Consider the following 25,063-nt stretch of genomic DNA (forward strand, 5'->3'; position numbering starts at 1 on the left):
AATTTAATTGCCAGAAAACATTCGCTGCATAACCCTTTTCCACAAGTCCTCATAATAAATCACTTGGGGTCGGTGTGGGATGGACAGGTATTAAAAAGATTGACCTAAACGATTAAGATGGTTGGTTATCTTTTAATCACAGCAATCTTTTTACCAATTAGCCCATTTTATTAAGTAGCCCCAGTATTGGGCAAAACAAGGCAAATTTCAATGCGTTACTCCTTGTCACATTCAAAAATAGATCAATTTAAAGGGGGAAAATGATTAAAGAGGAAAAAGAGAAAGAAATAGCGGCCCACTTTCTGCCACATTCAGAGTACAGTCTCCATTATAACGAGTTTGGTTCAGGAAGTGCAAAGACAAAAGAGGGTCCAGTTGATGAAGTTAAAGAAATTCAATGCATTAGCACCAGATCAATGGTTTATACCTTTTTCCGTTAGAGAGAAGGAAGCCCAACTAGTTTCTTAGTTCTCTTCATATCCTTTTTGTGTCAACTAAACTAGGGACTGTGCGCAGTAATAGCGTAGAGAGTGAATAGACTAAGCCTGCAGCTACAGTTAGCCAATGAAACTTGGGCAAGAGTTTAGCACAGCCCACACCATTTGAATGCATTGTGCAAAGTTTGACTAGCAAAGCAAAAATAAAGGCTAAAAGCAAAAGAGGGGAACAACCCACCACATCCTGCTTACAAAAGAGAGGCACAAGACTAAAGAGATGACTCCCTTAAATCGTCAAAGACCATAACAATAACAGATGATTACATTAAAAAGGGCAAAAGAACTACCCAAATCACAAAGACCCAAGAAGAACTGCCAATTTGCCTTGCATAAAAACCTGCATCCATGTCAAAGTCTTTGTAGCTGTTAGCATTGCAGATACTAGATTTGTAATCTAGCTTTGAAACAACACTTTACTTTAGGTGGTTCTCATAAATATAACTTGGTTTGTTTCCTGGGTCCCCTACTGAGAATAAATTTCTCTTCCAGTACAAACCATAAAGTGGAAAAAGGTTGGCAAAGTGGTCACAGGATTTAGGGCGGGCCTTTCTTTTGAAAAAAAAAAAAGATAAAGAAAATGGCACAAAACCAGTAAGAAACTCACGTTCCTATTTAACAGCCTAACTGTCCTCTAACTGCTAGAACCCTCCATTATCATCAAATTCAGTTTTTCTGATTTTCCTCTTCTCTGCACCTTCTAAACCTTAACAAATCAAATAGTTCTCGTCCCAGAAACTGATTTCAGGAATTTCTTCAGGTGTTTAATGATGAAGTGGGGAGGAAAGAAATCTTCTTCATCCTCAAACTCCTCTCGCCTTCCTTCACTTTCTCGTGTACTCCCCACTGCATGGCTTTCCACATTCAAGCGAATGAGCATCAATTCTGAACCAAAACCTGCCAAAGAGAAGCAGAAAGGGATGAGGAATGCTGTGCCAGGGTGTTCATCAAAGTTTGCTGGTGGTGGAGCAAGATTCTATGGTGGGGATGGTGAGGCTTTTGGAGACTGTCATTTGGAGAAGATAGTGCTGATGGCAAGACTAGTAAAAGTGTATCGCGATCAGCTTGGTATGACTCAGATGATGAGCTTCATTTTGCACCCTCAAGTTGTCGGAGCTGTGGATCAAGTGCAACGAGGATAAAGGAAAAGGAAGAAACTAAGAAGTTCAGCAACATGGCTTGCGATGTAAAGAAGATGAAAGAATTTCGTAGGGATACACAGGTTTTACCAGATGTGAATATGTATAAAGGAGAAAAGGCGACAGTAGTTGAGACACCAAGTAGCAGGACAATAACCGGGAAAGACTTGAAGCTGAAGAAGACAAATGAAAGAGCTATGGAAGAAAAAAGGGTGAAAAGACAAAACAAATCAGGTGAAGCACAGCAGGAATCAGCAAAATCAGTAGAAAAGAACACCTTGGATTCCGAACCTATGAGAACAATTCCAATGACTGAAAGGGAGAATCTGAAGTTAACAGGTGATTATCAGAGAAGACATCAACATCTATCTACCATGAATCTAAGAAACTCCAATTTAACAACAATTAAAGAAGACTGTGCATTTACAGCTCAGAAATTACTGGAAACTGATGTATTTTCTCCAGAAAAGTTGAGTTCTGAGAGGGGGAAATGGCAAGAAATGAAAATTGAAAAGGTGAAAGTGAAGAGTGACAAACAGAGGAAATCTCTTTACATGAGTAGAGAATTACCAAGGAGAAGAATGAAGCAAAACAACAAAGTCCGGGTTTTTTCTCCAAGAACGGCTTCCAGAGTTGAAATCTGCAAAATAAAAGCTCTTGAAGACATGAAGAAGGCCAAATTGAAGATGAAGGCAGAAAAACAGAAGACAATTAGCGGAAGAACTGGATTAGAGAACTTCGCCATGGTGAAATGCTCATTTGATCCAGAGAAGGATTTTAGAGATTCAATGGTCGAGATGATCATGGAGAAAAGGATCAGTCAACCAGAAGAACTAGAAGAACTCTTGGCTTGTTATCTGACATTGAATTCGGATGCATACCATGATCTCATCATCAAAGTATTTCAGCAGGTATGGCTCGACCTGGATCAGGCCAGTTCTGACACTGACTTACGGAATGAAAAATGTTCCTGTGAGTAATAACTTTCTAACTGGTGACTGTAAATGGCTCTCTAGTTTCTACAGATACACTCATAACATCATGCTTCTAATATAATCAAGTTACAGTGTTAGCTTTAAATTCATAGTGCAACAGTCAATTAGTTGTTTTTAAATTTAATTTTTTGCTAGAAGCAACTTGACACATAAGCACGCAAATGTAAGCAGAAATTCACCCTTACTTACATGCTTATGTCCGTATCTCCATCATAAGCAAGCCCTTATACATGTTCAACTATACTGTCTCATGCTTGTCTACTGCAACTTCACTCTGCGCCACCATTTTCCTATTGTCTATCGTTAGCAGGAATCTAGAACAGGCCAGCCAATTCCCACTTTCGACCAGAATGGATTGATTTGCATTTAAACTAGTCAGGAAGGTTTACCAATTTCATGATTCACTAATTTCTCTTCAATAGTCTCAACATCCATTTTACACCTATACTGCATGGTACATGCTACAAATTCACTGCCACATTACTTCCGGTAAGCCTTGATTCAACTTGTGGCCTGTGCCATATCTTACGATAGCTACTTCTCTGAAGCAAACAAGTCTGCAAACTTTTATCAATATCAGATTTGTTCAAGAATCATTCCTTCACCTGCTAAGAACTCATGAACAACACCATCCACTTCGATCATGCTACAACCAGGCTCCTTTTTTATTTTTAGTGCCTTCATCTTACTCCTCACATTCATAACATCATCCCATCTTTGTAATGCTGCATATGTATTTGACAACTGAACATAACCTGCACTGTCTTGCGGGTTTAACTCTATGAGCTTCCTAGCAACATGCTCTGCCATTTCCACATTACTATGCTTTTTACAGGCACTCAACAAGGACTCCCAAACCACAGGGGCTTCTTTCAGTGGCCTTTTTTGCACAAGGTCCAAAGCCTCCTCTAATAATCCCACCCGACCCAGGAGATCCACCATGCAGCCAAAGTGCTCAATGGTTGGTTGAATTCCATAATCGTCAACCATGATTTGAAAGATATGACGTCCCTCATTTAATAAGCCTTGACGACTGCAAGCAGACAGAAGACCAATAAAGGTCACCTCATTGGGTTCAAAACCATTCACAAGCATCTCTGAGAAGATCTCCAAGGCATGTTCCCCTAAGCCATGCATCCCTAAACCAACAATTATGGAATTCCATGTACTAATATCCTTCCTTGAAGCATTTCTAAACACATATAGAGCCTTATCGATGTTCCCACATTTTGAGTACATGTCGACAAGAGCTGTAGCTACATAACCATTGATACCAATCCCATTCTTATCAATATAAGAATGAATCCATTCACCTTGCCCCAAAGCTCCAAGATGAGCACAAGCAGACAACACATTAACCACTGTACAATTATCCGGTCTCACTTTCTCGCGCTGCATATCTTCAAAGAGCACCAAAACTTCACCAAAACAACTTATATGAGCATAACCAGTAATCATAGCATTCCAAGACACCACATTTTTTACAGGCATTCTGTCAAAGATACTTCTAGCTTCTTCAACTAACCCGGCACTTAAATATCCTGAAATCATAAAATTCCACGACTCTACATTCCTTTCCTCCATTTCCTCGAAAAGACCACTTGCCAATCTTATATATCCCGTTTCAATATAAGCACTTAACAAGGCATTCCAAGAAACAACATCCCTTTTAGGCATTCTATCAAGCAAACTCCTTGCAACCCCAAAATACTCACCTTTCCCATACACATGAATCAAAGTATTTGCCACGAAAACATCAAACCCAATTCCCATTCTCAGCACCAGACCATGAATCTGCCTCCCTTCTTGCACCCCACCAAACCCAGCACAAGCCTTCAAAACAAAAGTGAAACTATACTTATCAGGAAAGACAGGGCCTTCAAGCATTTGACGAAACAGAGAAAAAGCATTCTGAGGGGTATGGCTATTGGCATAAGCTCTGATAAGGGAATTGTAAGAGAAAGAATTTGGGTTAGTCATATGAGTGAAAACGGAGTGAGCATAAGAGAGGGTTTTTGGGTCAGGGTTGTTAACGGCAAAAGAAATGAGCTTGTTTGAAGCCAAGGGGTGGTTGTAGAAAAGACCAGTCTTGAGAAGGTGAGCATGGGCTTGGAGGATTTCAGAAACGGAATTTGCCATTTCTGTGAAGGAGAGAATCGGTGGCTGAGATAAGGTTCCACTCATTGTTGTCAAAATGTCAGCTAATTTTCTGTTTCTGTAAGAAAAAGAAACAGCATTTCCAGGAGAAGAGCCTCAAAAGATTTTTTTTTTTTTCTTAAAGAACTGTGTGTAAATAAAAAAGAAGATTTCTTCTAAATATCTTTGCACACTTTACTATTCCTTTTTCTTTTATGTCATATTCATAATGAAAATTAAATATTAACAAAAAACTAACAAATCTAAAAAAAAAACTTTTAAATGGAAATTGATAATTGGCGATGGACTCCTAAACAAGAGACTCATCTTGATAGACTCCCTCGATCTTCGCATCTCTTATAAAAAATTTTAAATCAATAAAAATTAAATAAATTTTAATATCACTTATTAAGAATATATATATATATATATGTATATAAACGACAGTTTTTATATCCTTTGTTAAAAGAAATTGTCGTAATAATTTTATTTTTTATTTAGTAAGGATTAATGACAATAGATGTAGATTTGCATTTTTTTTATTTTAATTTATTGGTTGAATTATAGTAGGTAAAATGGTTCTTCCAATGTATTTTTTTTTTCATTTTATTTGCATGCCTAAATTCAAACTGAAAATATTTATTCCATCCACGTGGTTAAATTCATCTAAAACGTAAAACCTCTACTACATTTTTGTGTCATGGCGTCAAACTCAAAGCCTCTAACATGCCCCTTCGGCTTGATTAACTAGCCCAAGCGTGTCTGTCTCTATCAACAAGCATGGCTCTGACGTTGAGCGAACAGGAACCCAGCCAGCAACATAGATTCTCTGCACACCTTCATCTTTCAATTGCCTTAAAGCAAACACCAGAAAATGCTCACGGTTATGTGCAGCACAGGATATGGATGATATTCAGTTGGAAAAACAGATTTGTCGACATCGAAACCATAAACATACACCATACAACACATAGAGTGCACTAGTATACACTTGAAAGAATTACGTCGAGGACTACAGGTTCCTTCCTAGTACCATCAATTTATCAATCTAAAGGAGCCTGTCGAAGAAAGTGGAAAGCTTTCTACTACTTGCAGAAATCCACAGTGCCATTCAATAGCCTGACAGATCATAGGATTAGGTAAACCATGTACCTGAAGCTTGAATGTCAGAAATTTGAAGTTGATTCAGGGGAAAAAAGAGTAAACTTGTATAGCCAAACATTAAGGATGATCATATGATCATATTATTAATCACCATTAGTACAGATTATCAGGATGTTGATCAGGCTCGCGACCTATAACAGATACTCCAACATACAGGCAACAAAATGATCATCATATATGCCATAAAATAAAGATATTACCATGCCAACCTTGGGAATACACTAAAATTGGCGTTATTTCTCAAAAATATGTGAAGCTGAACTATATGGAAGCAGTCACAAAAAGCCATGTCAATCACTATAGCACCAAAAGGCTAATGAACAAGGAAAATATGAACATTAGATCATGACATGCAGAAGAAGATGAACTCAAACATAAATTATCTACTTATTTCCACATCAAACCAATCATACCTAAATTTATTACATCTGAAATATCGAGGCATCAAAGGCCGTAAAAAATAATCAACCAATATCAAGTTCTCTCTGCAGGAGTAAGATGCCCCATCTTTTCTGCTAGGTTATTTACATTCTTCATATTCCAACAAAATCTGCCATGATCACCAGGTTTGCTGTCACTCTTTCTGGCATCAGAATCTTTTCTTTCTGACTGAACTTCCTGCATATCAGTAGAACCTGGATTTTCAGTCAAAAATTGTTCCCAGAATACATCATTAGCCCCAGCTGGTGCTGTTGCAGGTGCAGTGGTAACCGCAGCTTCTTCGTTTGCTGTAACAGGCTCAGAAGCAGCAACAGTGGCAGGCTCAGAATTCATGTCAATCCCAGGGGATTTATGCTGAGCATCAACATTAAGTTGCATGCCAGATATTGCTGGGCTTTCTGCACAACTTGTTGATTCATCCAATTCTACATTTGAATTAAGTTGAATGTTAGTTTGACCAAAATCATGTACCACATTCTCCCAAAATACCATGGATGACTCTAATTGTTCAAATGGCTCCATGTTGGACAATGATGTGCTATCGGCATTTTCTCTAGCAATTTGGGAACTGCCTATCTGATTGTCTTCAATCCCAGCTTCATCATATAAGTAAGCGATTCTCGGCAACCTTCTCTTTCTGTCATTAGCCTCCAACTGTGGTGTCAGATTTATGGCAAGTCCCGGTTTCTGCAAGACTTGAGCCACAGAAGACACCATGATCTGCTGTCGCCGTTCCAGGTTTTGCAAACGCTCCCTCAAAAGCCGCATTTGCATCTCAAATCCTTGCCGCTCCTGTTCATGCCTCTTTAACTCTAAAACAAGCGACTCTTTTTCAGTCTTAAGTCTCTCAATGTCATCCCTAAAATTCTGTCTCTCTGATTCTGTTAATTGGGAAGCTCCTTGACCTAGGAGATTCTGCATCGAATGACTATGAACTGGCTTGCGTCTGTGTATGTTTTTCAAAAGGTGAGGCTGACCTCTTATAAAATCCTCATTCGCAAACTCCCACTGTTCTGGATCAACTTTCCTGAAACCCTGCCAAGATATGGAAATAATTCAATTCAAGCACCATAAGAAACAAAAAAGCAATTAATATATAAATGTGGGGAGACAAAAAGCAAGTGGCTCACATATGTATTAAGCTGTCTAATAAAGCTGGAAAAATTATTGTGCTTGAAGAATCTTGGAAGTAAATCCCTCGCAAACTCTGGGGGATTCCATACAATGAAACTTTTATTACTTGCACTCCAGGACACAACAGAATCTGTGGAAGGATCATCCACCATCTCATATGTCTTTGTAAGGAATGGAGGAAGCGAACTTGAGCTGCCTTGAGCGTCATCCATCCCAAAAATTCCAGTATATGTAAATCACAAACCCGGAAATTCAGTTCCCAGCAGTCAAACATCAACCAACTCCAACAATTTCGTCATAAATCAAACTCTCACACGACACAAGCCAACATCCTCCCTCCAAACCTCAATCTCAATCAAAGGAACAAAGCTTCAAACACCCTTCTGGCATACGCAACCAAAGATTGTTATCCCTTATCAACTAGAATCTCGAACTTGCCGAAAGGCCCTAATTCATGACTCTCAACTTCCCAAGTCTACAAATTTCAATCAAGATCAAAACCCTAAAAATAACATCTAACCTTGGTTGCGTATGAATCAAATCACAGTTAACAGCTTTATTGAGCTCTTGAAATAGGGAGCCAGCCCAATCAAGCAACCTTTAACCCCAAAATTCTGAAAACCCAGATCAATAAAAGAAAAAAGAAAAAAAAAAAAACCTTTTATCCTCGAATAAAATCCAGTCAAAGATGTCAGCTGTTCCAATCTACCAGCTCAAAATCCCTAAAAGCCCGATTCAAGACCCTTAATTCTCTTCCCAAATTGAATGAAAGTAAAGCCCTTTTGTCTTCCAATCACAAAATATACATCATTCAAGACTTTTTCCAGCTTCAAATTGAAAAAAGAAGCACCAGCGAATTCCAGAGAATTGAGAAGCCAAAGCCCACCAAGATTTTTGGAACCTGCAATAGCGATAAAAAAGCTCCTGTATTCAAACCAAAGCGATAATTAAAACCCAAAACTAAATTCAAATAAAAAAACAAAGAAAAAAAAAAGAAACCCTTTGATTCTGTTATTAGTTGGAAACTATTTACCATCTGACAAGCCGTTAAACAGTCCTCCTAAAACCATGATTACAACCATTTTTTTTTTCATTTTCTTAGACAAGAGGAAATAACAAAAGATAAAAACTAAAAAAGAATAAGGAAAAAACTTGAAGCAAAAGCAACTAGAAAATAAATTGATAATTGAAATATGTTGAATGATACACGAGCGTTAGTTGAGTTGTTATTACCTGAGAGAGACAGAGAACTATATATATGTCTGTCTGTCTCTGTGTATGTATATGTGTATATATATATATATATATAAGAAAGCTAAAAGGCTAGGTTGCAGAGAAGATGATGCTGATGAGGATTGAGGACCCAGAACTCGAAAACCGCAAACAAAAAATTTAAAGAACAAATCGTTTTGGAAATTTGAGGTTTTTCTTTCTTTTCTGCTTCGAGAATATTTGGGGATTCTCGTTCTTTGGAACCGCGTAGAGTAGAAAAGCAAAGATTTTTCTACGATACCATACTAAACTGCCCCCTTTTTTTTATTTTTTTGTTAAATAACATTTTATTATTAGTAAATATTATCGTCGGAATGTAGAAATGGGGGGCATTGACTGAGAAGGTAGGCGTTGACGTGGAGTGAAATGATTGGTAAATGAATTTTTAGAGAGAGGGAATTCGGACAAAGACCCGTAAATGTATGGATATTGCCGCATCTTAATGTATTTGGGGTGACGTGGGTGCTTTGGTGAGAAAATCCCTAGAAAAATTAGAAAATATGCAAGGGATTGGATTCTGTGGAAGGCGAATGAGTTTTGGTAGCGAGCGGTTAGATTTTTAAGATCGAGGAAACACGGGGTTCTTAAGCAATTTATGTATAGCGTGCCTTAACACGTGGTCAACCTATGGACGGCTATGAATTATTAGAATTGACGATTCATGTACAACTTGGGAGGTTTTGTTCTGGTTCGGGCCATCCTTTGTCTTATCCCTTCTCGGAGCTTTCTACCTACATGACATGCATGTAGTCATGCTTCGTATCATCTTCCTATTGCACAACTAATTTAATATTATGATGTCATCAATCTTACATTGATAATAATATATTTTAAATAATTAATTATAATTAATTTAAAGATGACTCAAAATGATAAATGATTCAAATGGACCACTGTAATTAAATTATTTTATCATTTGTAATATTCATTACGTATTTAAGTCGTTTATTAATTTAATAAAGTTAACTTAGATGGAGCTTGCTTAATTGTCTTATACAATCTAGACTTTGATAAAATGTTGGCTGCTAATGTATTGTTGAATGAACATGATACGAATAGGTAGTGCGAGTTTACACAAGAATCGAAGCTTGGTATTGTGCCTGGCACTGTGAACGGAATGACAGTTGGGCCATGTCACCGTGATTGGATGTTAAAAATTATGGTGGCTCGGGCTCTTTGTTGACAAAAGACTCCAGCATGTGACCCATGGTTGACTTTCGGCCAACGTTGACCCACTTAAATCATTGAGATGTGGGCCCAACTTTATGAAATTATAGTTGGGCCTTTGGTTAAGTCAACGACAGCCATTTTCAAAGCCCATAGGAACCTTTCTTGGGTTTAATCCGGAATTCCATTAGTTGGCCCAACCTTTGGCTTGGTCTATTTTGTTTTGGAATAATGCACCCGTCCCCATCTCTCTCACGCGCATTCTCTCTTTTTCTCCCACTTTGTCATATAGTTTCTAATGAAACTAAGTTACTTGAATTCAATTTAATTAGACCCGATTATTTCAAAAGCATATAATCCTAATATTCTATTTATAATAAGAAAATGTAAAAGAAGTGTTTATAAGCATTTATTTAGATAATATTTATAGAAAAAAACTTTTTATTTTAATATATTGTTTAATTTCAGTGAAAATAATGTATTAAATGAAAAAAATATTTTTAAAAATAAAAATTTAACCAATTTAACAAGTACCTATAGATATGTGTTAACCATTCTAGAACACATTAGCCTAATCAACTACTTAAATTATATGAACTTAAATAGCGATTGAGTTGAGTTAGTATCTTTTGAAATCCATACTCGTAAACAAGATGAAGTGGGCATTGGCAGTGGCAGTGCATAAACAAATGAGTAGACCAGTCCCATGGCTCCAGCAGAGAAGAAAAATGAATACAAAAGAAGCAAGAAAGGGAAAATGAAATGAAAGACAAGGTACCGAACGATGGGGCTTCGAGGCAGAGTCTCCAGTACCGGGGTTGGAATGCAAAACTGGAAATGCCTCGTGGGTGGCGGGCATATCGGGCATCACGTGACCCCACCAGCTTAACGGATATGATTTAGACCCAGGGGGCCTTCGACCCCACCCACATTACAACCACCACCGTGAGAAGAGTGCACATCCCCTCCCGTAATTGGTGCCTTGCTAAATGGCAAAAGCACAAAACAACCTCCAAAAAAAAAAAAAACAAAACAAAAATGCTATAACACTCTAGCAACGCTAGGCTTAAAGCAGTGGGGTGGCGGACCCAAAAGGACGGATTCAAATCCATTTAATATGTCATGTTGGAGTCCGCGGCGCACGTGTGGATGTTCCAAACTCACATTTTATTTGTAGTTCTTTTAATTTTTTAATTTTTGCATATTTATTAATGACATAATATGAAAAAAAACATTAAATTAATTTAAAAGTTTTAAATAAATTTTTATATTTTTATTATATTTAATAAAATTTGTATATATTTATTTTAAATTAAATAAATTTTAATAATTAATAATTAACTTAATTAAAATATTATCTATAGTTTAAAAACATGTGACACAAACATGATATATTAATATATTATAATTAATAATGATGTGATATATTAACGTATCATAATTGATGATGACTTGACATGATAACATGATCATATGAATATAAAATGATAAATAATATTTTGATTAATAATAATTAATCAATCTTAAATCATAAGGACTTATTTGATTTAAAATAAAAATATAAAATTTTGATTGAAAATAATAATAAAATAATAATTAATTTAATTTATTAAAAATAATTTATAAACTTATTTAAATATTATATCTTTATTAATTATAAATAAAGAATTACTCAATCTATTTTAATCATATTTGAGATTAATATTTGTTGAATTTTTTCACATATTTAGAGGGTCAAATTTTCTTATTCATGTATGTAAAATTATTAGGAAATTAATGATGAGAGGGAGCAATATAAAGCTGAATAGATAAATTCCTCTAATTTGAGTCTTATTAGCAATTAATGAATTATTAAGCTCAATCTAATGAATATGACCATATTTTATGAGTATTGTTGTTTCTTGATTTATCTCTAATTACTACATACACGGATAAGATACATCTTGATTTGGCGTGGAAGAGGATAAGGAGGGGCAAATATTGATGATGTTTAGTCCCACACTCCGATTACCACGATGCATGGAAAAGGCATTACTTTACCAAATGGAGATAGGAGGCATGGGAAGGGAGGGGTAAGACTGTCAGAGGAAGGATCAAATCAAGGACCCGATTGGGGAAGGTGGCGCAGAAACAGAACGGGGTGGGCCCCTTAACAGCCCAACCTATCAAAGTTGAAACACCTGGCGGTCTAATTATGCAGACTCATGCCCAAAAGAGGAGAGAGGTTCGTTTGGGTGGGCATGGTCACGTGAACACGAGGGTGGCCGAAGAAGCCTAGCAGTAGGGGCACAGAGTGAGAGAAAGAGAAATATTTACCAACTTTCATGGATTTAATTTACGGATTTTAAGCGTATAGTTAGGCTCAAATGATAGGCAGCCAACAGGGCTTACACACATAAACTGACAAATGTGACAGTCAGTCAACTCAGGCTGCCCACCGCTCCCTCCGCATGCAACGAGCCCCCGCCGCATATAGTCACCCTAATGTCCCATCACCCCAACTCATTTTTCACCTCTCTCTCTCTCTCTTTTTTCTTTAATAAAAATGGAAATGAAACCACCTCCTTCACTTTTTCTTTGATCGAATTCTTGGCTTTAGCCCATGTGAATTTCCTTTTGTGGATTATCCACTTAGAGCTTTTGAATCTGATCATAAAACAACGCAAAAATATAGTATATGATTAATATATATAAATAACATTGAATGAATTTTAATTATTGAGTTACCATTCATTGGTTTTGTTTCTATTATATGGCTTTTAGTACATAGAAATAAAATGAATTATGATCCATCCAGCAGCTTACCAATTCATCCAAATTACCTAAGCTCTAAAACAAAAGTTGGTTAACGGCGGGCCGAACCGTTTTGGCCCTTAAAACGTTATTCTTCTTCCCACGGTGGCTGGGCGGGCCGCGGGGGACCTTTTTAAAAAGCCTGAACACGTGTTACCCCGTGATCCCGGAATAAAGCTTTGCATATAAGTGGCTCCCTCGTAATTTTTACGATCCATCATGCCCAATTACACTCCTCCCTTATATTTAGTCTCCTCATATTCCCCGAACCTCCTTCATTTAACCGCACTCCCTGTCCAAGAAAACACAGAAAAACCAACATTAAAAGGAAAAACTGCCAAAACCTTTGCCTTTTCCTCTCTCCGTTTGTTTTTCGAGAAACTAATATACTCCCTAGATCCATGAACTGAAAAAGAAGTTGACGGACGCTGTTTCGGGGAGGTATTGAAGCATGACGTCAGGGACGAGAATGCCGACGTGGAAGGAGAGGGAGAACAACAAGAGGAGAGAGAGGAGGAGGCGGGCGATCGCGGCGAAGATCTTCGCGGGGCTACGAATGTACGGAAACTACAAGCTTCCCAAACACTGCGACAACAACGAGGTCTTGAAAGCTCTGTGCAACGAAGCTGGTTGGACCGTTGAAGAAGACGGTACCACTTACCGAAAGGTAAACCAACAAAAATAAAACTATCAGCTTTTTTTTTTGTATATACGCGTATGTTAGCATAAAGGTCGAAAATGTTGATAGAATGCGCCCTGTATGTGGACTGATCGTCTTTTCTTTGTTTTAACGATGAGCGTTGAGATTTCATTAAAACTGTAACGGTGTCGGTTAAGAAAGAAGAAAGCACAAAGCACGAAGGTTGTCAAAGATTCGTTTCCTGTTCCAGTTTCTGCTTCGTTGAAGCAAAAGGACGAAGAAGCTTTGTTCAGACAGCTTTATTCAGAACTGTTGTTTAATAAGACGATAATGCCCTTCGTCGATCATACAAAAATGCCGTTTTTAGACTGCCAATTCACTGTAGAGTTTCAGGCCAGGGTAGTTCCGTCATTTGAACGACACTATCCGTGTCCTAGATTGATACTTGCACTTTGCTTTAATGCAACCCATACTTCCCTTTGTTATACTCGTCGAAAAGCTTTTTCACACTTGATTTTTCCTCTCCCAAAATGCCACTATAGGCGTCATCAGTTTAGGAGCAAGAAATAAGGTCAATTTGGTCATTTTAAGGTCTACTTTCTTGGTTTTAATATTTCAGGACTGTGCTTTTAATCGGTTTTAATGAAATGAAGGGGAAAAGGAGATTTCGAATCCTTGGCTTCCACTTTTATGATGAGATTTAAATAGCTTTAGTTAATGGGGAGGAAGTAAAGCGTGTGGGGTGGGGTTTGATTAAGCCTATAGGAACATGTTGGAAGAGGTAGCGTGTTAGCATGGTGCATTATGCTTATGTAACGCCATTGTTTGACATTAGTTTCTCTTTTTATCAAAGTTTTGTCGGGTTGTAATGACTATGCTGCCCCATCACGCCTTTCCATCAGGTGTGACCCGAGGATTGGTTTAGAGACAAAATGTCGCATGTAATGTTTGGCAAAATGAAGACTGGTAGTTAGTTTCTATTAAGAAAATGATTTATGTTCATAATTCATCATGCATTATTTTGTTCTAGTCTTCGTTGTTAAAGCCAAGTGGTTGAGGCAAAGTTGGTCTTAATAAAATTGTGAGACTAAATGTTTTATATTTTGGGTCATCTGTACAAGATGTTAACTTTTAGGGACCTGAAGATTGGCCTAGAAACAATTTGGTCGTGTTTTTGGTAATATAATCAAGTGTCTCCATTTTAGACTTTGACTTCAAGTTGTAAATGGCTGCCGCGTTAGCTAGTATGCCCATGAACATGAATAGGATCATAATCAAGAGACAGATAATAATTGTGGGGTCTGTATCTCATGGGACAGTGAAAGGTTGGATCTTTTCTGCTGTCCAGAGGATTGAAGGAATAATTTTAATAGTTGGCACATGAGCTTCTTGCAAGAGATTACTGTCCATGAATGTTTCAGCCATGATCATGTAACAATTAGTTAAGGGATGAGAATGGTAGGAAAGGTTCTTTAGAAAATTGTGTATTTTGTCATTGCTGCTCCAACAGCTAGAGCTGTTTCAAAAATTGTGTCACAGCCAGTGGTTTTTCTTACATTTTTGCAGGGATGCAAACCAGTGGATCGTATGGACATAGTAGGGGGTTCTGCATCAGCTAGTCCATGTTCCTCATATCACCCAAGTCCTTGTGCATCTTACAATCCAAGTCCTGCTTCATCTTCCTTTCCAAGCCCGGCCTCATCCCATTACACATCCAATGCCAATGGTAATGGTGACGCCAATTCCCTAATCCCGTGGCTGAAAAACCTTTCCTCTAGCTCATCATCAGCTTCGTCCAAGCTTGCTCATCATCTGTACATCGCTGGGGGGTCCATAAGTGCTCCTGTCACTCCACCATTGAGCTCCCCGACTTCCCGAACTCCTCGAACTAGAAATGACTGGGATGAAAGGACTGCTGGCTCAGCTTGGGCTGGGCAGCGCTATTCTTATCTGCCTTCATCCACTCCACCAAGTCCTAGCCGTCAGGGTTTTCCTGATTCAGGATGGCTTTCCCGACTTGAAATACCCCAAAGTGGGCCAACATCCCCTACGTTTAGCCTTGTCTCACGAAACCCTTTTGGATTTAAAGATGAGACTTTATCAGGTGGAGGTTCACGGATGTGGACTCCTGGGCAAAGTGGCACATGCTCACCAGCATTTCCTGCAGGTGTTGATCAAACATCGGATGTTCCAATGTCTGATGCGATTGCTGCTGAGTTTGCCTTTGGCAGTAATGTAACAGGGTTAGTGAAGCCTTGGGAAGGAGAAAAGATCCACGAGGAATGTGTAGCTGATGATCTTGAACTTACACTTGGAAATTCAAAATCCAGGTAATTTGGGATGGATTTATGGTTTTATTATGCGGTGCAGCGTTTCTCACAATTCTTCATATGTTGCTTCTGTTTTTTAATGACTTGTTTTCATGGAGCAGGTAAAGCTTCATGGAGAGAATGAGAATCAAGCAGCACTTGCGTCTTGCAGAAGAGGGTGAGGATATTCTCCATGGGTCTTCGTCTGGCTTCGTCCTTTAGACCAGGAGCTCAATTTCATGTCAAAAACCTAAGATTCTGTGTTTCGGTTGGCAACACTTATGAGTTAGTACAGTGATTAGAAGCCTCTGTCCAACCTCCACTCCCACCCGTCCCTCCTTCCAAGCAAAAGAAAAACAAAAGATCAATTTATAAATAGCTCATAGCTGTGAATTTGCTCCTTAAGTTGCCGTTCATTCATCCATTTGATATATTTTTTTCTTCTCTAAACAGAGGTTTTAGTAACAGCATTGGCAACGGCATTGGCTGTTTTGGTGTGATTGTGCTTTTGTGATTGGAAGTGATTTTTAAATGTCTGAGATTTCTCATTGCTTCTGGAGTTCTGACTGACACATTTCTCTTACTGTTTGTTTGTACTTGTGACGCATTTCTCCCTATTCTACAATTTATTCTATCTGCAAATCCTCTCCTTGCACCAAATTCACTCTTCTTGAAATGCAACTCAAAAACCCGAGTGAAGAAATCAATCATACATATGCAGATTGGTAAATACAACTGGCTTGCCAACAGGGAAATTGGGACACATTTGCTTTTCAATTGACCTCTTTCTTGGGCTTGAGTGAAACAAATCAATACAAGGCATGGCCCCACGTGGAGATATATGGGTGCAATGCAAAGGCATTTCCATTAGAGTGACAAGTTGAGGTATTATACATGGCCTACCCTGAACAGGAAAAGGGATTGTCCAGCTTATTCGTCAGGGAAAAGGCATCCCAAAATGAACAATGGAACTTATTTTCCATCAGATGTAAATGCTGATCACATTATTTGCCAATAAAGTGTTCTTTTTGGGAGACAAGTGCCGCGGCATCAGCACAGACGTTGTGCTGCATTATTTCCAGAATTAATTCTCTTTGAATATACTATGTACACTCCATTTAAAAAACTTCATCCCTGGAATTCCAAGATCTTTTTAAGTCGATCAAACAATGATGATAGCAATCTTTTCATTATCCCTTGATATGGAGAAAGTTTTTGAGGTGCTCAGAAACAGTAGTAAACATAGATTTTGAATGATTGCACACTCCAAAAACTACATGTGTTACACACTAAGCCTGACAAACTGTACGGTTTTAAAGCAAAGATTAGTTGATATGATGATGTTTGAGAAAACAAAGATGGTGTCTGTCCCATGGAGCACTCAGTCGTTTCCTTTTTCTCCTCCCCGTTTTTTTCTCCTTCTGTCCCTTCCCACTGCATAGTCTTGGATCTAATCACTGATATTGTTTTTGGTAGGAGGGAAAGAGGAAGGAGAAGAAAGGGTGTGAAAGGAAAAGCTACTTTCTTTGTGTTCTTGCTTAGTACGAAGAAAATACGAGGAAGGAAAAATAATGGGTGGATTTCTTCCCTTCATTTTCTTTTCTTTCTACCAAATATAGCGTAAATCAAGACCATGATCCACTCATCTATTATGAGAACATGAAAGTAAAGCCAACTTACATATGTTTTTTCGACCATTAGAATTGTGAGAATCTAAAGAGATTCTCAGGTTAGATGGTATTATGCCACTGATGGGTTATTCTAAATTTCAAACTTGCTTGGCTTCTCACAATTGTGGCCTCCATCCAGGAGAATGGTAAAAGAGAAGAAAAGGTTGGGTAGTGGTAATGCAATTATAATGCTGCCTCGTTAATCATTGCTCTGTCAGCCGCACAAAGTAATCACGCTGTCCATTTACTTTAGCAAAGGGTTGTGTGTGGTCTGATCGTTTTTATGAGCATAGTCGGGCTCCAGGCTCCACCAAGTTGAAAGTAACTTAGTCGGGCTCCAGGCTCCACAAAGTTGAAAGCAAAAACCGCCTTACTTTCAACTTGGGTTTCTGATTTTCCATGGCCTGGTTTGCTCCCACAAAGCTGTAGAGTTCAAGGATTGCATAGAGTTCTGAGCAAATTACTCTCCGCAATACTTTTTTTTTTCTAAAAAAAAAAAGAACAGCTGGTAATCGTGGGGATATTTTGGGAGGCCAAACGTTGTGAAGGCCAAGGATCCAATCTGTTGTAGTTAATCCCTGGAGGCTGATCATCCCTTTCTAACTAACGAGAACCATTTCGGTCAAGCTTGCTTCTCTCACCTTTCGTAGTGCCAATACGTTAAGCCACTACTGCCTTGAGATAGGATTGATTCCATGATGGAATACAAATCGAGTTAGACTGGCCTAACAGGTTTACAACTACAACAGTATGAGTTTATGGCGGATGGATGAACATCTGACCGAAAAGAATATCTTAGGTAGGAGAACACTTGAAACAAATCCATGCTCCTTCGTTTCATTACGATTTAAACGTTGTTCAACATTTAGGACATATACATATATATACACAATCGTAGAGTAATTGAGAATCGCATCTCGATGTCCTTCCATTTTTCCCCCATCCTGGTCCTCCACTTTTGGAAGACCTCTTCCCTAGAAACAATTCATTATCAACCTTTAAACAGTCAAAGAATGATGGTACAGAAGATCGGAAAAAGATGATTCACAGAGAATGTACATAAGATTCATGCCCCATTGGCTCTTCTTCCTGTTGAATTTTTGATGCAATTAGTTAAAATACCAAACTTCAGGCACTCAACTTAGTGTGTTATATAGATCAGAAAGTGCATGGTAGAGAGTGGCAGCAGCAGGTGGACGAGGCATTGACCCGAGAAGTATATCTGATGCAGTTATTGACTGGCTGCCATAGAATCGGGAATTCTCTCGTCTACGAGTGGTGACAATACTTCCTTCAAGTGAACATCCAACAAAAGCACCTACATCATCAAACATAATAAAAACTTGGGCATTAAAACTCAACAATAAGAATATAAATAAACATAAACATAGGATCCAAGGTAGAATGGGGAAGTACAGCAGCTACTGTCTGCTGGGAATAATGGAGGATGCAGTTGTTTATCTGGCCCTTTGGACAATCCAAAGAAACACAACCAGCAATAATTTAACTTTACAGGAATCAAACAGTGGGGCAAACCTACCATGTGCAGGAAAATAGAGGCCTTTCTTGTCAAGGTTAATGGTTTTATTGTTATATACTCATAGACAACATTATCTATGTTAATCTACAACATGAAACAGTGATGAAATTCACTAACATGAATATGCAGGTGAAGAAGAATGGCAATGTTGCTCTGAATAACTGAAAAAGAGCTCCAAGAAGCAAGGCCGTGAATCAATTTATTAATTATTTTTGGCCAAAGATCTGAATTTCAAGATTTAGCATCTAATGGTAAATTTCCAGATAGACTATCATCTCATTCTTTTAAGTACAAAGTTCGAGAATATATCAAGAAGAAAGACCTGCTGGTCAACATTTCCATCTGAATAAGTAAAAGAAATACAAAAATCCAATGACTTAACTTAATTGAACTACATTTACAAAAAGGGAAAGAACCTCAAGCGATAAGAGAAAGATACCTTTAGTGCAGCTGTATGTATAACAAGTAGCATAACCACAATCACCAGCTCGTACATCAGCTTCCATTGCCCGTCCAACAATACCTACAGCCGCACTCAAACCAGCTCCAACAGAAAGATGTGCATTGCTACTAAAAGTCTTGACAGCATCATGTGTTCTCAATATTATAATAAAATCCGTCAGTTCACCCCCAGCCTGCAGATGTAACCCTTAATAGTTAGGAGAAAAGTGAAAAAGAATAATGAAATTTCACACCTTTGGCCCATTTCATCTAACCGTCCACATATCCCTAATGAGTTCACTTCGCTCAAAACAAGACTCTGTGCCGTTTATTAATAAAGCTGAGTTTCAGCATTTGCATGTCTTTATTTAAATTATTTGAAAAGTAAATAACTTGCTTTTGGGAAAACAACAAACAAGGAAAAATTTTACCCTTTCTCCATAAAAACACACACACACACAAAGGCAGCTAAAATGATCCTCAGCAGTGGAGACTGGAGTCTCTGTGGGAGAGAGAGGCTAGAACCAGCATCTCACACAGACATACACACTTTTACTTCTGAAGAATTGATAAAAGTTGATCTTGTTCCATTGACATAATCTAGAAAGAGCGAGCCTTGGAGTTTCACTAGGATGAATATATGGCATACAACCATTTCCAATTTCTTTGAGGATGTGAATTTCCAATAGGGAGAAGTTTAGTGTACGTGATGTTGAAGAACAAAGAACAAATATTCACCTGTGCTCCCCATCCAACACCAAATGAAGAAATGGCAGAGGGTGGAGACCAGGAGCCATTCTCTCTACGAGCAATCGCAAGTCCAGTTCCAATATTGTACGTAACCATGACACCAATTTTCACAACAGATATTATGGCAAGGCCTTTTGCTTCTCGGAGAATGGAATCTGGAATTGATTTCTCAGGTTTCAAAGAAGCTACCTGGCCAGTGAAAAGGAAATGGGTAAGAATGCCAAAAGCTATGAAACCTTCTGAATAGGAAGAAAAGAGATTGACCAAAAAACAACTCTACAAGTTTGTTCTGTATGTTGGCACTTCAACATGCAATTATGTGAATAACTTGCTCAATTTTTTTCCTTTTGCATGAAATAATATCCTGAGAAGCTTTTGAGTAAGAAAATGAATAATCATCAAGCTAAAGCAATTAGCAGAATAAATGGCCTCTCAAATTCACAGAAACGTGCATTTTTAGCAAAACCCTAAGCACCAGTTTGTTGGTTACCACTTCATCAATGATGCATAATCCTCAAAGATCAATTCTTACCTTCGTAATATAACCCCGAATAGTGTTTGTTGCCTTATAAATTTCATGTTCCATGGACTGCCCCCAAGGAAAATTAACCCAAGATCTCAAAGTACTGAGGTCTGTCAGGTCATGAGTTGGCAGTTGAGCAGCATTACTGACTTGGTCCATCAAGTATGGCTGGACAGACTCAAGCCGCACACAGCATACATCACAGACCCGTTGTGGATCTGCAACACGGAACTTTTCTGGCAATAAACTCCTTCCTTTAGAACACTCACCACAGAATATTCCTCCACAAAACCTACAGTGGTGTCTAGAACACATGATTGGGTGAAACCTTACACCACACAGCATACAAGTGGAAGCAGCACTGTCGGCCAACCACCTTGGTGGTTCTGCTTCAAGAATTTCCTTCACGCTACCCATATTTGCTTCAGTTAGTGTCTGAGACATCTCTTGCCAAGCTTGCTCAAGTAAATGACTTGACAGCCACGAGATGCCACATCTTTGAATATCACCGGAAGTGAAAGCATTTACTTTCCCTCGGGCAGCAAGTATCATCTCCACTATCACATCCCACATCGTCAACTCCTTCTCTTCCCCAAGGAACTCGCCCCATCCCATGTCACCTTCAGGGAAATAACCCCCATTGGAATGGAAACCTCTAGCCCACTCTTCATGATCACTTTCAAGCATAGGTGGAACTGAGACCGGTATCCAAACCCCAGTGTCTTCAGCAAGCGGGGAGTCATAAAAGAAGTATTTTCCCGGCTTCAGATAGTTGGTGTTAGGTTGTTTTTCCTCATCATTCAACTCCTCCATACTTTTAGTTGGAACTGATAACCCATCATCACATTCTCTAGAAATATTCATCCCTTGCCTCTCTAAACTAACATTGCTTGTGGAATCACATCTTTCAAGTCCCGTGTTATCATCCTATTATTGACATAAAAACGAAAAGCAAATAATTGTAAACAAAAAGAAAAAAAAATCCCAAATCAGAAACATCCCAAAAACTTTGAATTTCAAGGAAAAAAAGGCATTTTTTTACTTTTCTTAACCTCGAAATTATCAATACAAATAGACCCATAATTCATAACATGAAAATTTACATACCACCAGATAAATGGGAGGCAGAAAAACAAAATCAAAATCCAAACTTTCTCAATACAAAAATTACATGACTAATTGAAAGAATAGAAAAAATTTCAAATACTTACAGCGAGAGAATTGGAGTTCCGGCTGCCGGTATCCTTCTTTAGGGACAAAGAAGAAACCCTAGAATCCAATACCTGGTTTTCTGGAACTCTGGAATTATGATCAAAACCATAACTTTGATTGGAACCCTCCATAAAGTGTTAAAATTTAATTAAATTCTGAACCTGAATTAGGGCATGAAGGAAGACTATTTACAGAGAAAAAAAAAAGGAAGAGTAAAATAAAAATAGAGGCGAAAAAGAGAGAAAAAGAAGAAACCTTGTGGAGTTGAATTATAAGAGAAATCTCTATTAAATATTAAAATGGATCAATTCATTAATAATTGAAGAAAGAGACGGATGGACTTGAGCTGCCTTCAAAACTTGGAGTCCTTTGGATGTCACGTTTTCCTGACGGTGTCAACTTTATATTTCTATGTTTTATATTTTTTTACTCCTGTTAATTATTTAGCTATAAAAGGAAGGTAAAAACAACTCGTTTTAACATAAGACATAAAACAAAAAAAAGAGGAAAAGGGGAAACCGCAAGCAACTTCTAGAGTCCTTCTATGGCAACAGCAAGCTCTAAACTTTCAGCCCTCTTCCCAATTCTCTTCCTTTTGTTATTAACTCTAAGCCAATCATCATCATCATCATCATCGTCATCGCCTGATAACATCACTGGCAAAGAACCTTCAGTCTCTCGGTACCGCACCTTGTTAGGTTTGCAAAGGAACACCAAGAATCAGATCCCAAACTGTGGAGAAATGATGTCAAGATCTCAATGTTTGCAAAACCCAAAGTGCCGTTGGTGCCGTAGTGAAGCTCTGGATAATATGTGCTTTAGCAAGGCTGAGGCTTGGCGCTTGCCTCAACAGGTTTTTCTTTGTGATTGATATTCATTCACTTTCAACTTGGTTTCTCTCCTTTTTTGCTTCATTGTATTCTTTGTTATTCTTGTACTGTCCTAGTTACTTGCGAATGAATGAATTGTTCAAGAGGAGATTGTAGTTGTAATTTTTTTCTTTGTTTCTACGGACTAGTGACTTGGTAGTTGATGGTGATCTTGTTACTGATGTGGGTTTCCATTCCTTTTCTCAGAGGCTAATTTTCTTTTTCATTTTTCCACTATTTGAGTTGCTGCCCAATGTGGATTAGTTGAGAACGGAGAGGGAGTATTCACAAATCAAGTTTATTCTTTTGCTTTTGAATTGATCTAAAGTGGAAATTTGGGAAATGAATTTAGCATGTTGATAGCTGCGAGGATGTAGGCGAGAGAATTGGTTAAAATTTGCTTCTTGATTTTCTTGATGGTTGGGATCCAGCCGCTCAAGAAGATACATGTTCACTTGAACTCTACTTATTAGTACAAGAATTTGTTGGCTGAATTGGTTGGACTTTAATCACTTCTTTCACTTCGTGGGGAGCCATCAAATCCTTGGTGGGTGCACCATAACAATTCCGTTTTCATATAGATTACTTTGACACCCTGCTCTAGAGCTGATTTCAAGTCTATTTGGCATGTGATGTTTCTCATGTTTGCGAATGCTATTTATTAGATCTATTTTAGCTTAGGATGTGAAATTCTGGCTGTTTTGCCTCATTAGGGCGTTATGTAAATCTTTTCCTTGGTTATAATAGTAGAGATGTGTTGCTTTCAAACTGTCCCAGTAACGGTGCATATAAAAGATTTAGAAAGAAGATAGCAGCAGCACAGTGATCTAAACCTCAATGAAGGAGCCTGACTCTTGAGCATTAATTTTGAATTTTGGGTTTCTAAGGTTTAGGTTTATGGTTTCAGGGCGAAGACTTTAATACAATTTATTTGGCTCCAGGGGTCCAAGACTGTATCAACTTATATTGGGCATTTGCTTTGCCTTCATTGCCAGTGCTATGCAATGTGATTCAAGGGTTAATGATATGCTAGTTTCAAGTGAGTTCTAACATGCAAATTTCATTTAGTTTAATGGACCAATGTCTCCTATGTGTGCTCATATAGAGGAATTGTGACTCCTTGTCGGATTTGGAGAGATGAATTGGTGTCTAGAGAACTTGTACATATTGCTTTTGTTTCTTTAAGAATATCTGCTCAAGGATGAATGCTCTGAAGCAAATGCGTTGTTTGGAAGCTTTTAACATGTTTTGACAAGATGAGGAGGAAGTGTGGCAATTTGGCTCAACATTTAAGATGGAAATAGGGAGCTGCTTGTCCAGAGGAGCCCAATCAAACACTAGTTTTATGGAGAAGATAAGAAGGTCATCTTGAATGTAAAAGAAAGTGGTAAAGTTTCTTTGCTTTGTGATAATTCTCCACAGAGAAATTAAAGACATCTCATGCTGAGTCTCCTACAGTTTACCTGCATTACTAGTAGCCTTACTGGAAGGCCTTCTTTGTTCAAAATGTTGCTGACTCAAAAGGCTTGTTGTCGATGATAGTGAAGACGTATATATTCTTTCACATGACCAAATCTTGGTGAATTCATTGGAAATGCCTATGCTATTGAGGTTATTTTCTTCTTTTGCTGTTCAATGCAGACATTTCGCCAAAAATTTTATAAGGTAAAGTTGATATTATCCCTAAGGCAATCACCTCCTGTCCATCAATTGTGCACTACATTCGGAATTGTAGGAAATCAGAGGGGTTTTCGAAAAGCCTTGTAGTTTAAGCTGCATTCGTTGCAGACGGTTCCCCTACACTTGCTTAATCAAAAAGGACACTTTCTTGAGAGTAGCAAGAGTTGGATCAATTGGACTAAGAAGGCAGTCTCTAAGCAATGATATGCACGTTTTGAGTGCTCCAGCTCGCACTCCTTTTGAATCTGGCAAGGCAGATGAAGAGATTACTGAACTCTCATACTTCAAGAAAAGGTTTTAACAAATGCGCAAAGCAGCTACAAATGCCCCCCTCATTCATGCTTACTGATGAGCAACCTAATCCTTGATACAAACCTGAAATGTTTAACCGGGAGAAGGTGAACACGGAGACACCCTGCAATTATGGGTTTACATATTTGCGATGATACTGTAGGACAAATTTCAGGACAAAGATCAAAATCGCAAAGTTGTACTATTTGTTCAAACTACAGTGTTGACCATCAAATGTGTTTGGTCGTCTGGCCTTATATTTGATGAGATATCCTACAATAGAATGGGAAGTACTATCATAGCACTGGTAGGATAAGCTTTTGTTGAATTAATTTAAAGAGCAGGCCGTAGGCTAACAGAAGAGCATCTTCTAAACACTGTAGGAAGGAGTTTCAAGCAGCCT

At 38.2% G+C, this 25,063-nt stretch overlaps 5 protein-coding genes across 12 annotated transcripts; 2 read left to right on the forward strand and 3 right to left on the reverse strand.

The window, feature by feature from the left end:
* Nucleotides 1-529: 529 nt before the first annotated feature.
* Nucleotides 530-2,789, forward strand: OFP5 (ovate family protein 5). The gene has a single exon (XM_021439315.2). The coding sequence runs from the start codon at nucleotides 1,669-1,671 to the stop codon at nucleotides 2,611-2,613; it is 945 nt and encodes a 314-aa protein (XP_021294990.2). The 5' UTR covers nucleotides 530-1,668; the 3' UTR covers nucleotides 2,614-2,789.
* LOC110424688 (Pentatricopeptide repeat (PPR-like) superfamily protein) lies at nucleotides 1,254-4,965 on the reverse strand. 3 transcript variants are annotated; one of them, XM_021439313.2, is made up of 3 exons: nucleotides 2,818-4,965; nucleotides 2,204-2,273; nucleotides 1,268-1,391 (listed from the first exon to the last, which is right to left on the reverse strand). In XM_021439313.2, exon 1 carries the CDS (start codon nucleotides 4,810-4,812, stop codon nucleotides 3,205-3,207), a length of 1,608 nt encoding a protein of 535 aa, XP_021294988.1. In that variant the 5' UTR covers nucleotides 4,813-4,965; the 3' UTR covers nucleotides 1,268-1,391; nucleotides 2,204-2,273; nucleotides 2,818-3,204. The 3 variants fall into 3 exon arrangements, with proteins under 3 accessions (XP_021294987.1, XP_021294988.1, XP_021294989.1); XM_021439312.2 differs by lacking the exon at nucleotides 2,204-2,273 and having other exon boundaries at nucleotides 1,254-1,391; XM_021439314.2 differs by lacking the exons at nucleotides 1,268-1,391; nucleotides 2,204-2,273 and adding an exon at nucleotides 1,739-1,828.
* Nucleotides 4,966-5,462: 497 nt separating this feature from the next.
* On the reverse strand, nucleotides 5,463-9,279 carry LOC110424690 (heat shock transcription factor A4A). 5 transcript variants are annotated; one of them, XR_002445918.2, is made up of 4 exons: nucleotides 8,737-9,279; nucleotides 7,500-8,427; nucleotides 6,342-7,404; nucleotides 5,463-5,618 (listed from the first exon to the last, which is right to left on the reverse strand). XR_002445918.2 is itself a non-coding variant. In XM_021439318.2 (3 exons), the coding sequence occupies exons 2-3, from the start codon at nucleotides 7,713-7,715 to the stop codon at nucleotides 6,403-6,405; spliced, it is 1,218 nt and encodes a 405-aa protein (XP_021294993.1). In that variant the 5' UTR covers nucleotides 7,716-8,404; nucleotides 8,737-9,279; the 3' UTR covers nucleotides 6,297-6,402. The 5 variants fall into 5 exon arrangements, 4 of the variants coding, with proteins under 4 accessions (XP_021294993.1, XP_021294992.1, XP_021294995.1 ...); XM_021439318.2 differs by lacking the exon at nucleotides 5,463-5,618 and having other exon boundaries at nucleotides 6,297-7,404; nucleotides 7,500-8,404; XM_021439317.2 differs by lacking the exon at nucleotides 5,463-5,618 and having other exon boundaries at nucleotides 6,297-7,404.
* A 3,689-nt stretch (nucleotides 9,280-12,968) lies between these two features.
* On the forward strand, nucleotides 12,969-16,254 carry LOC110424691 (BES1/BZR1 homolog protein 4-like). Of its 2 annotated transcripts, XM_021439321.1 has the most exons (3): nucleotides 12,969-13,402; nucleotides 14,942-15,705; nucleotides 15,807-16,254. In XM_021439321.1, the coding sequence occupies exons 1-3, from the start codon at nucleotides 13,187-13,189 to the stop codon at nucleotides 15,808-15,810; spliced, it is 984 nt and encodes a 327-aa protein (XP_021294996.1). In that variant the 5' UTR covers nucleotides 12,969-13,186; the 3' UTR covers nucleotides 15,811-16,254. The 2 variants fall into 2 exon arrangements, with proteins under 2 accessions (XP_021294996.1, XP_021294997.1); XM_021439322.1 differs by lacking the exon at nucleotides 15,807-16,254 and having other exon boundaries at nucleotides 14,942-15,709.
* Nucleotides 16,255-18,165: 1,911 nt separating this feature from the next.
* Nucleotides 18,166-22,173, reverse strand: LOC110424723 (uncharacterized). The gene is made up of 5 exons (XM_021439373.1): nucleotides 21,820-22,173; nucleotides 20,618-21,535; nucleotides 20,074-20,274; nucleotides 19,334-19,529; nucleotides 18,166-18,672 (listed from the first exon to the last, which is right to left on the reverse strand). The coding sequence occupies exons 1-5, from the start codon at nucleotides 21,949-21,951 to the stop codon at nucleotides 18,491-18,493; spliced, it is 1,629 nt and encodes a 542-aa protein (XP_021295048.1). The 5' UTR covers nucleotides 21,952-22,173; the 3' UTR covers nucleotides 18,166-18,490.
* Nucleotides 22,174-25,063: the final 2,890 nt, after the last annotated feature.

The sequence above is a fragment of the Theobroma umbraticum genome, unplaced genomic scaffold (assembly GCF_002168275.2).
Source record: "Theobroma umbraticum cultivar Fairchild unplaced genomic scaffold, ASM216827v3 scaffold_204.0, whole genome shotgun sequence".
NCBI classification, from domain to species: Eukaryota; Viridiplantae; Streptophyta; class Magnoliopsida; order Malvales; family Malvaceae; genus Theobroma; species Theobroma umbraticum.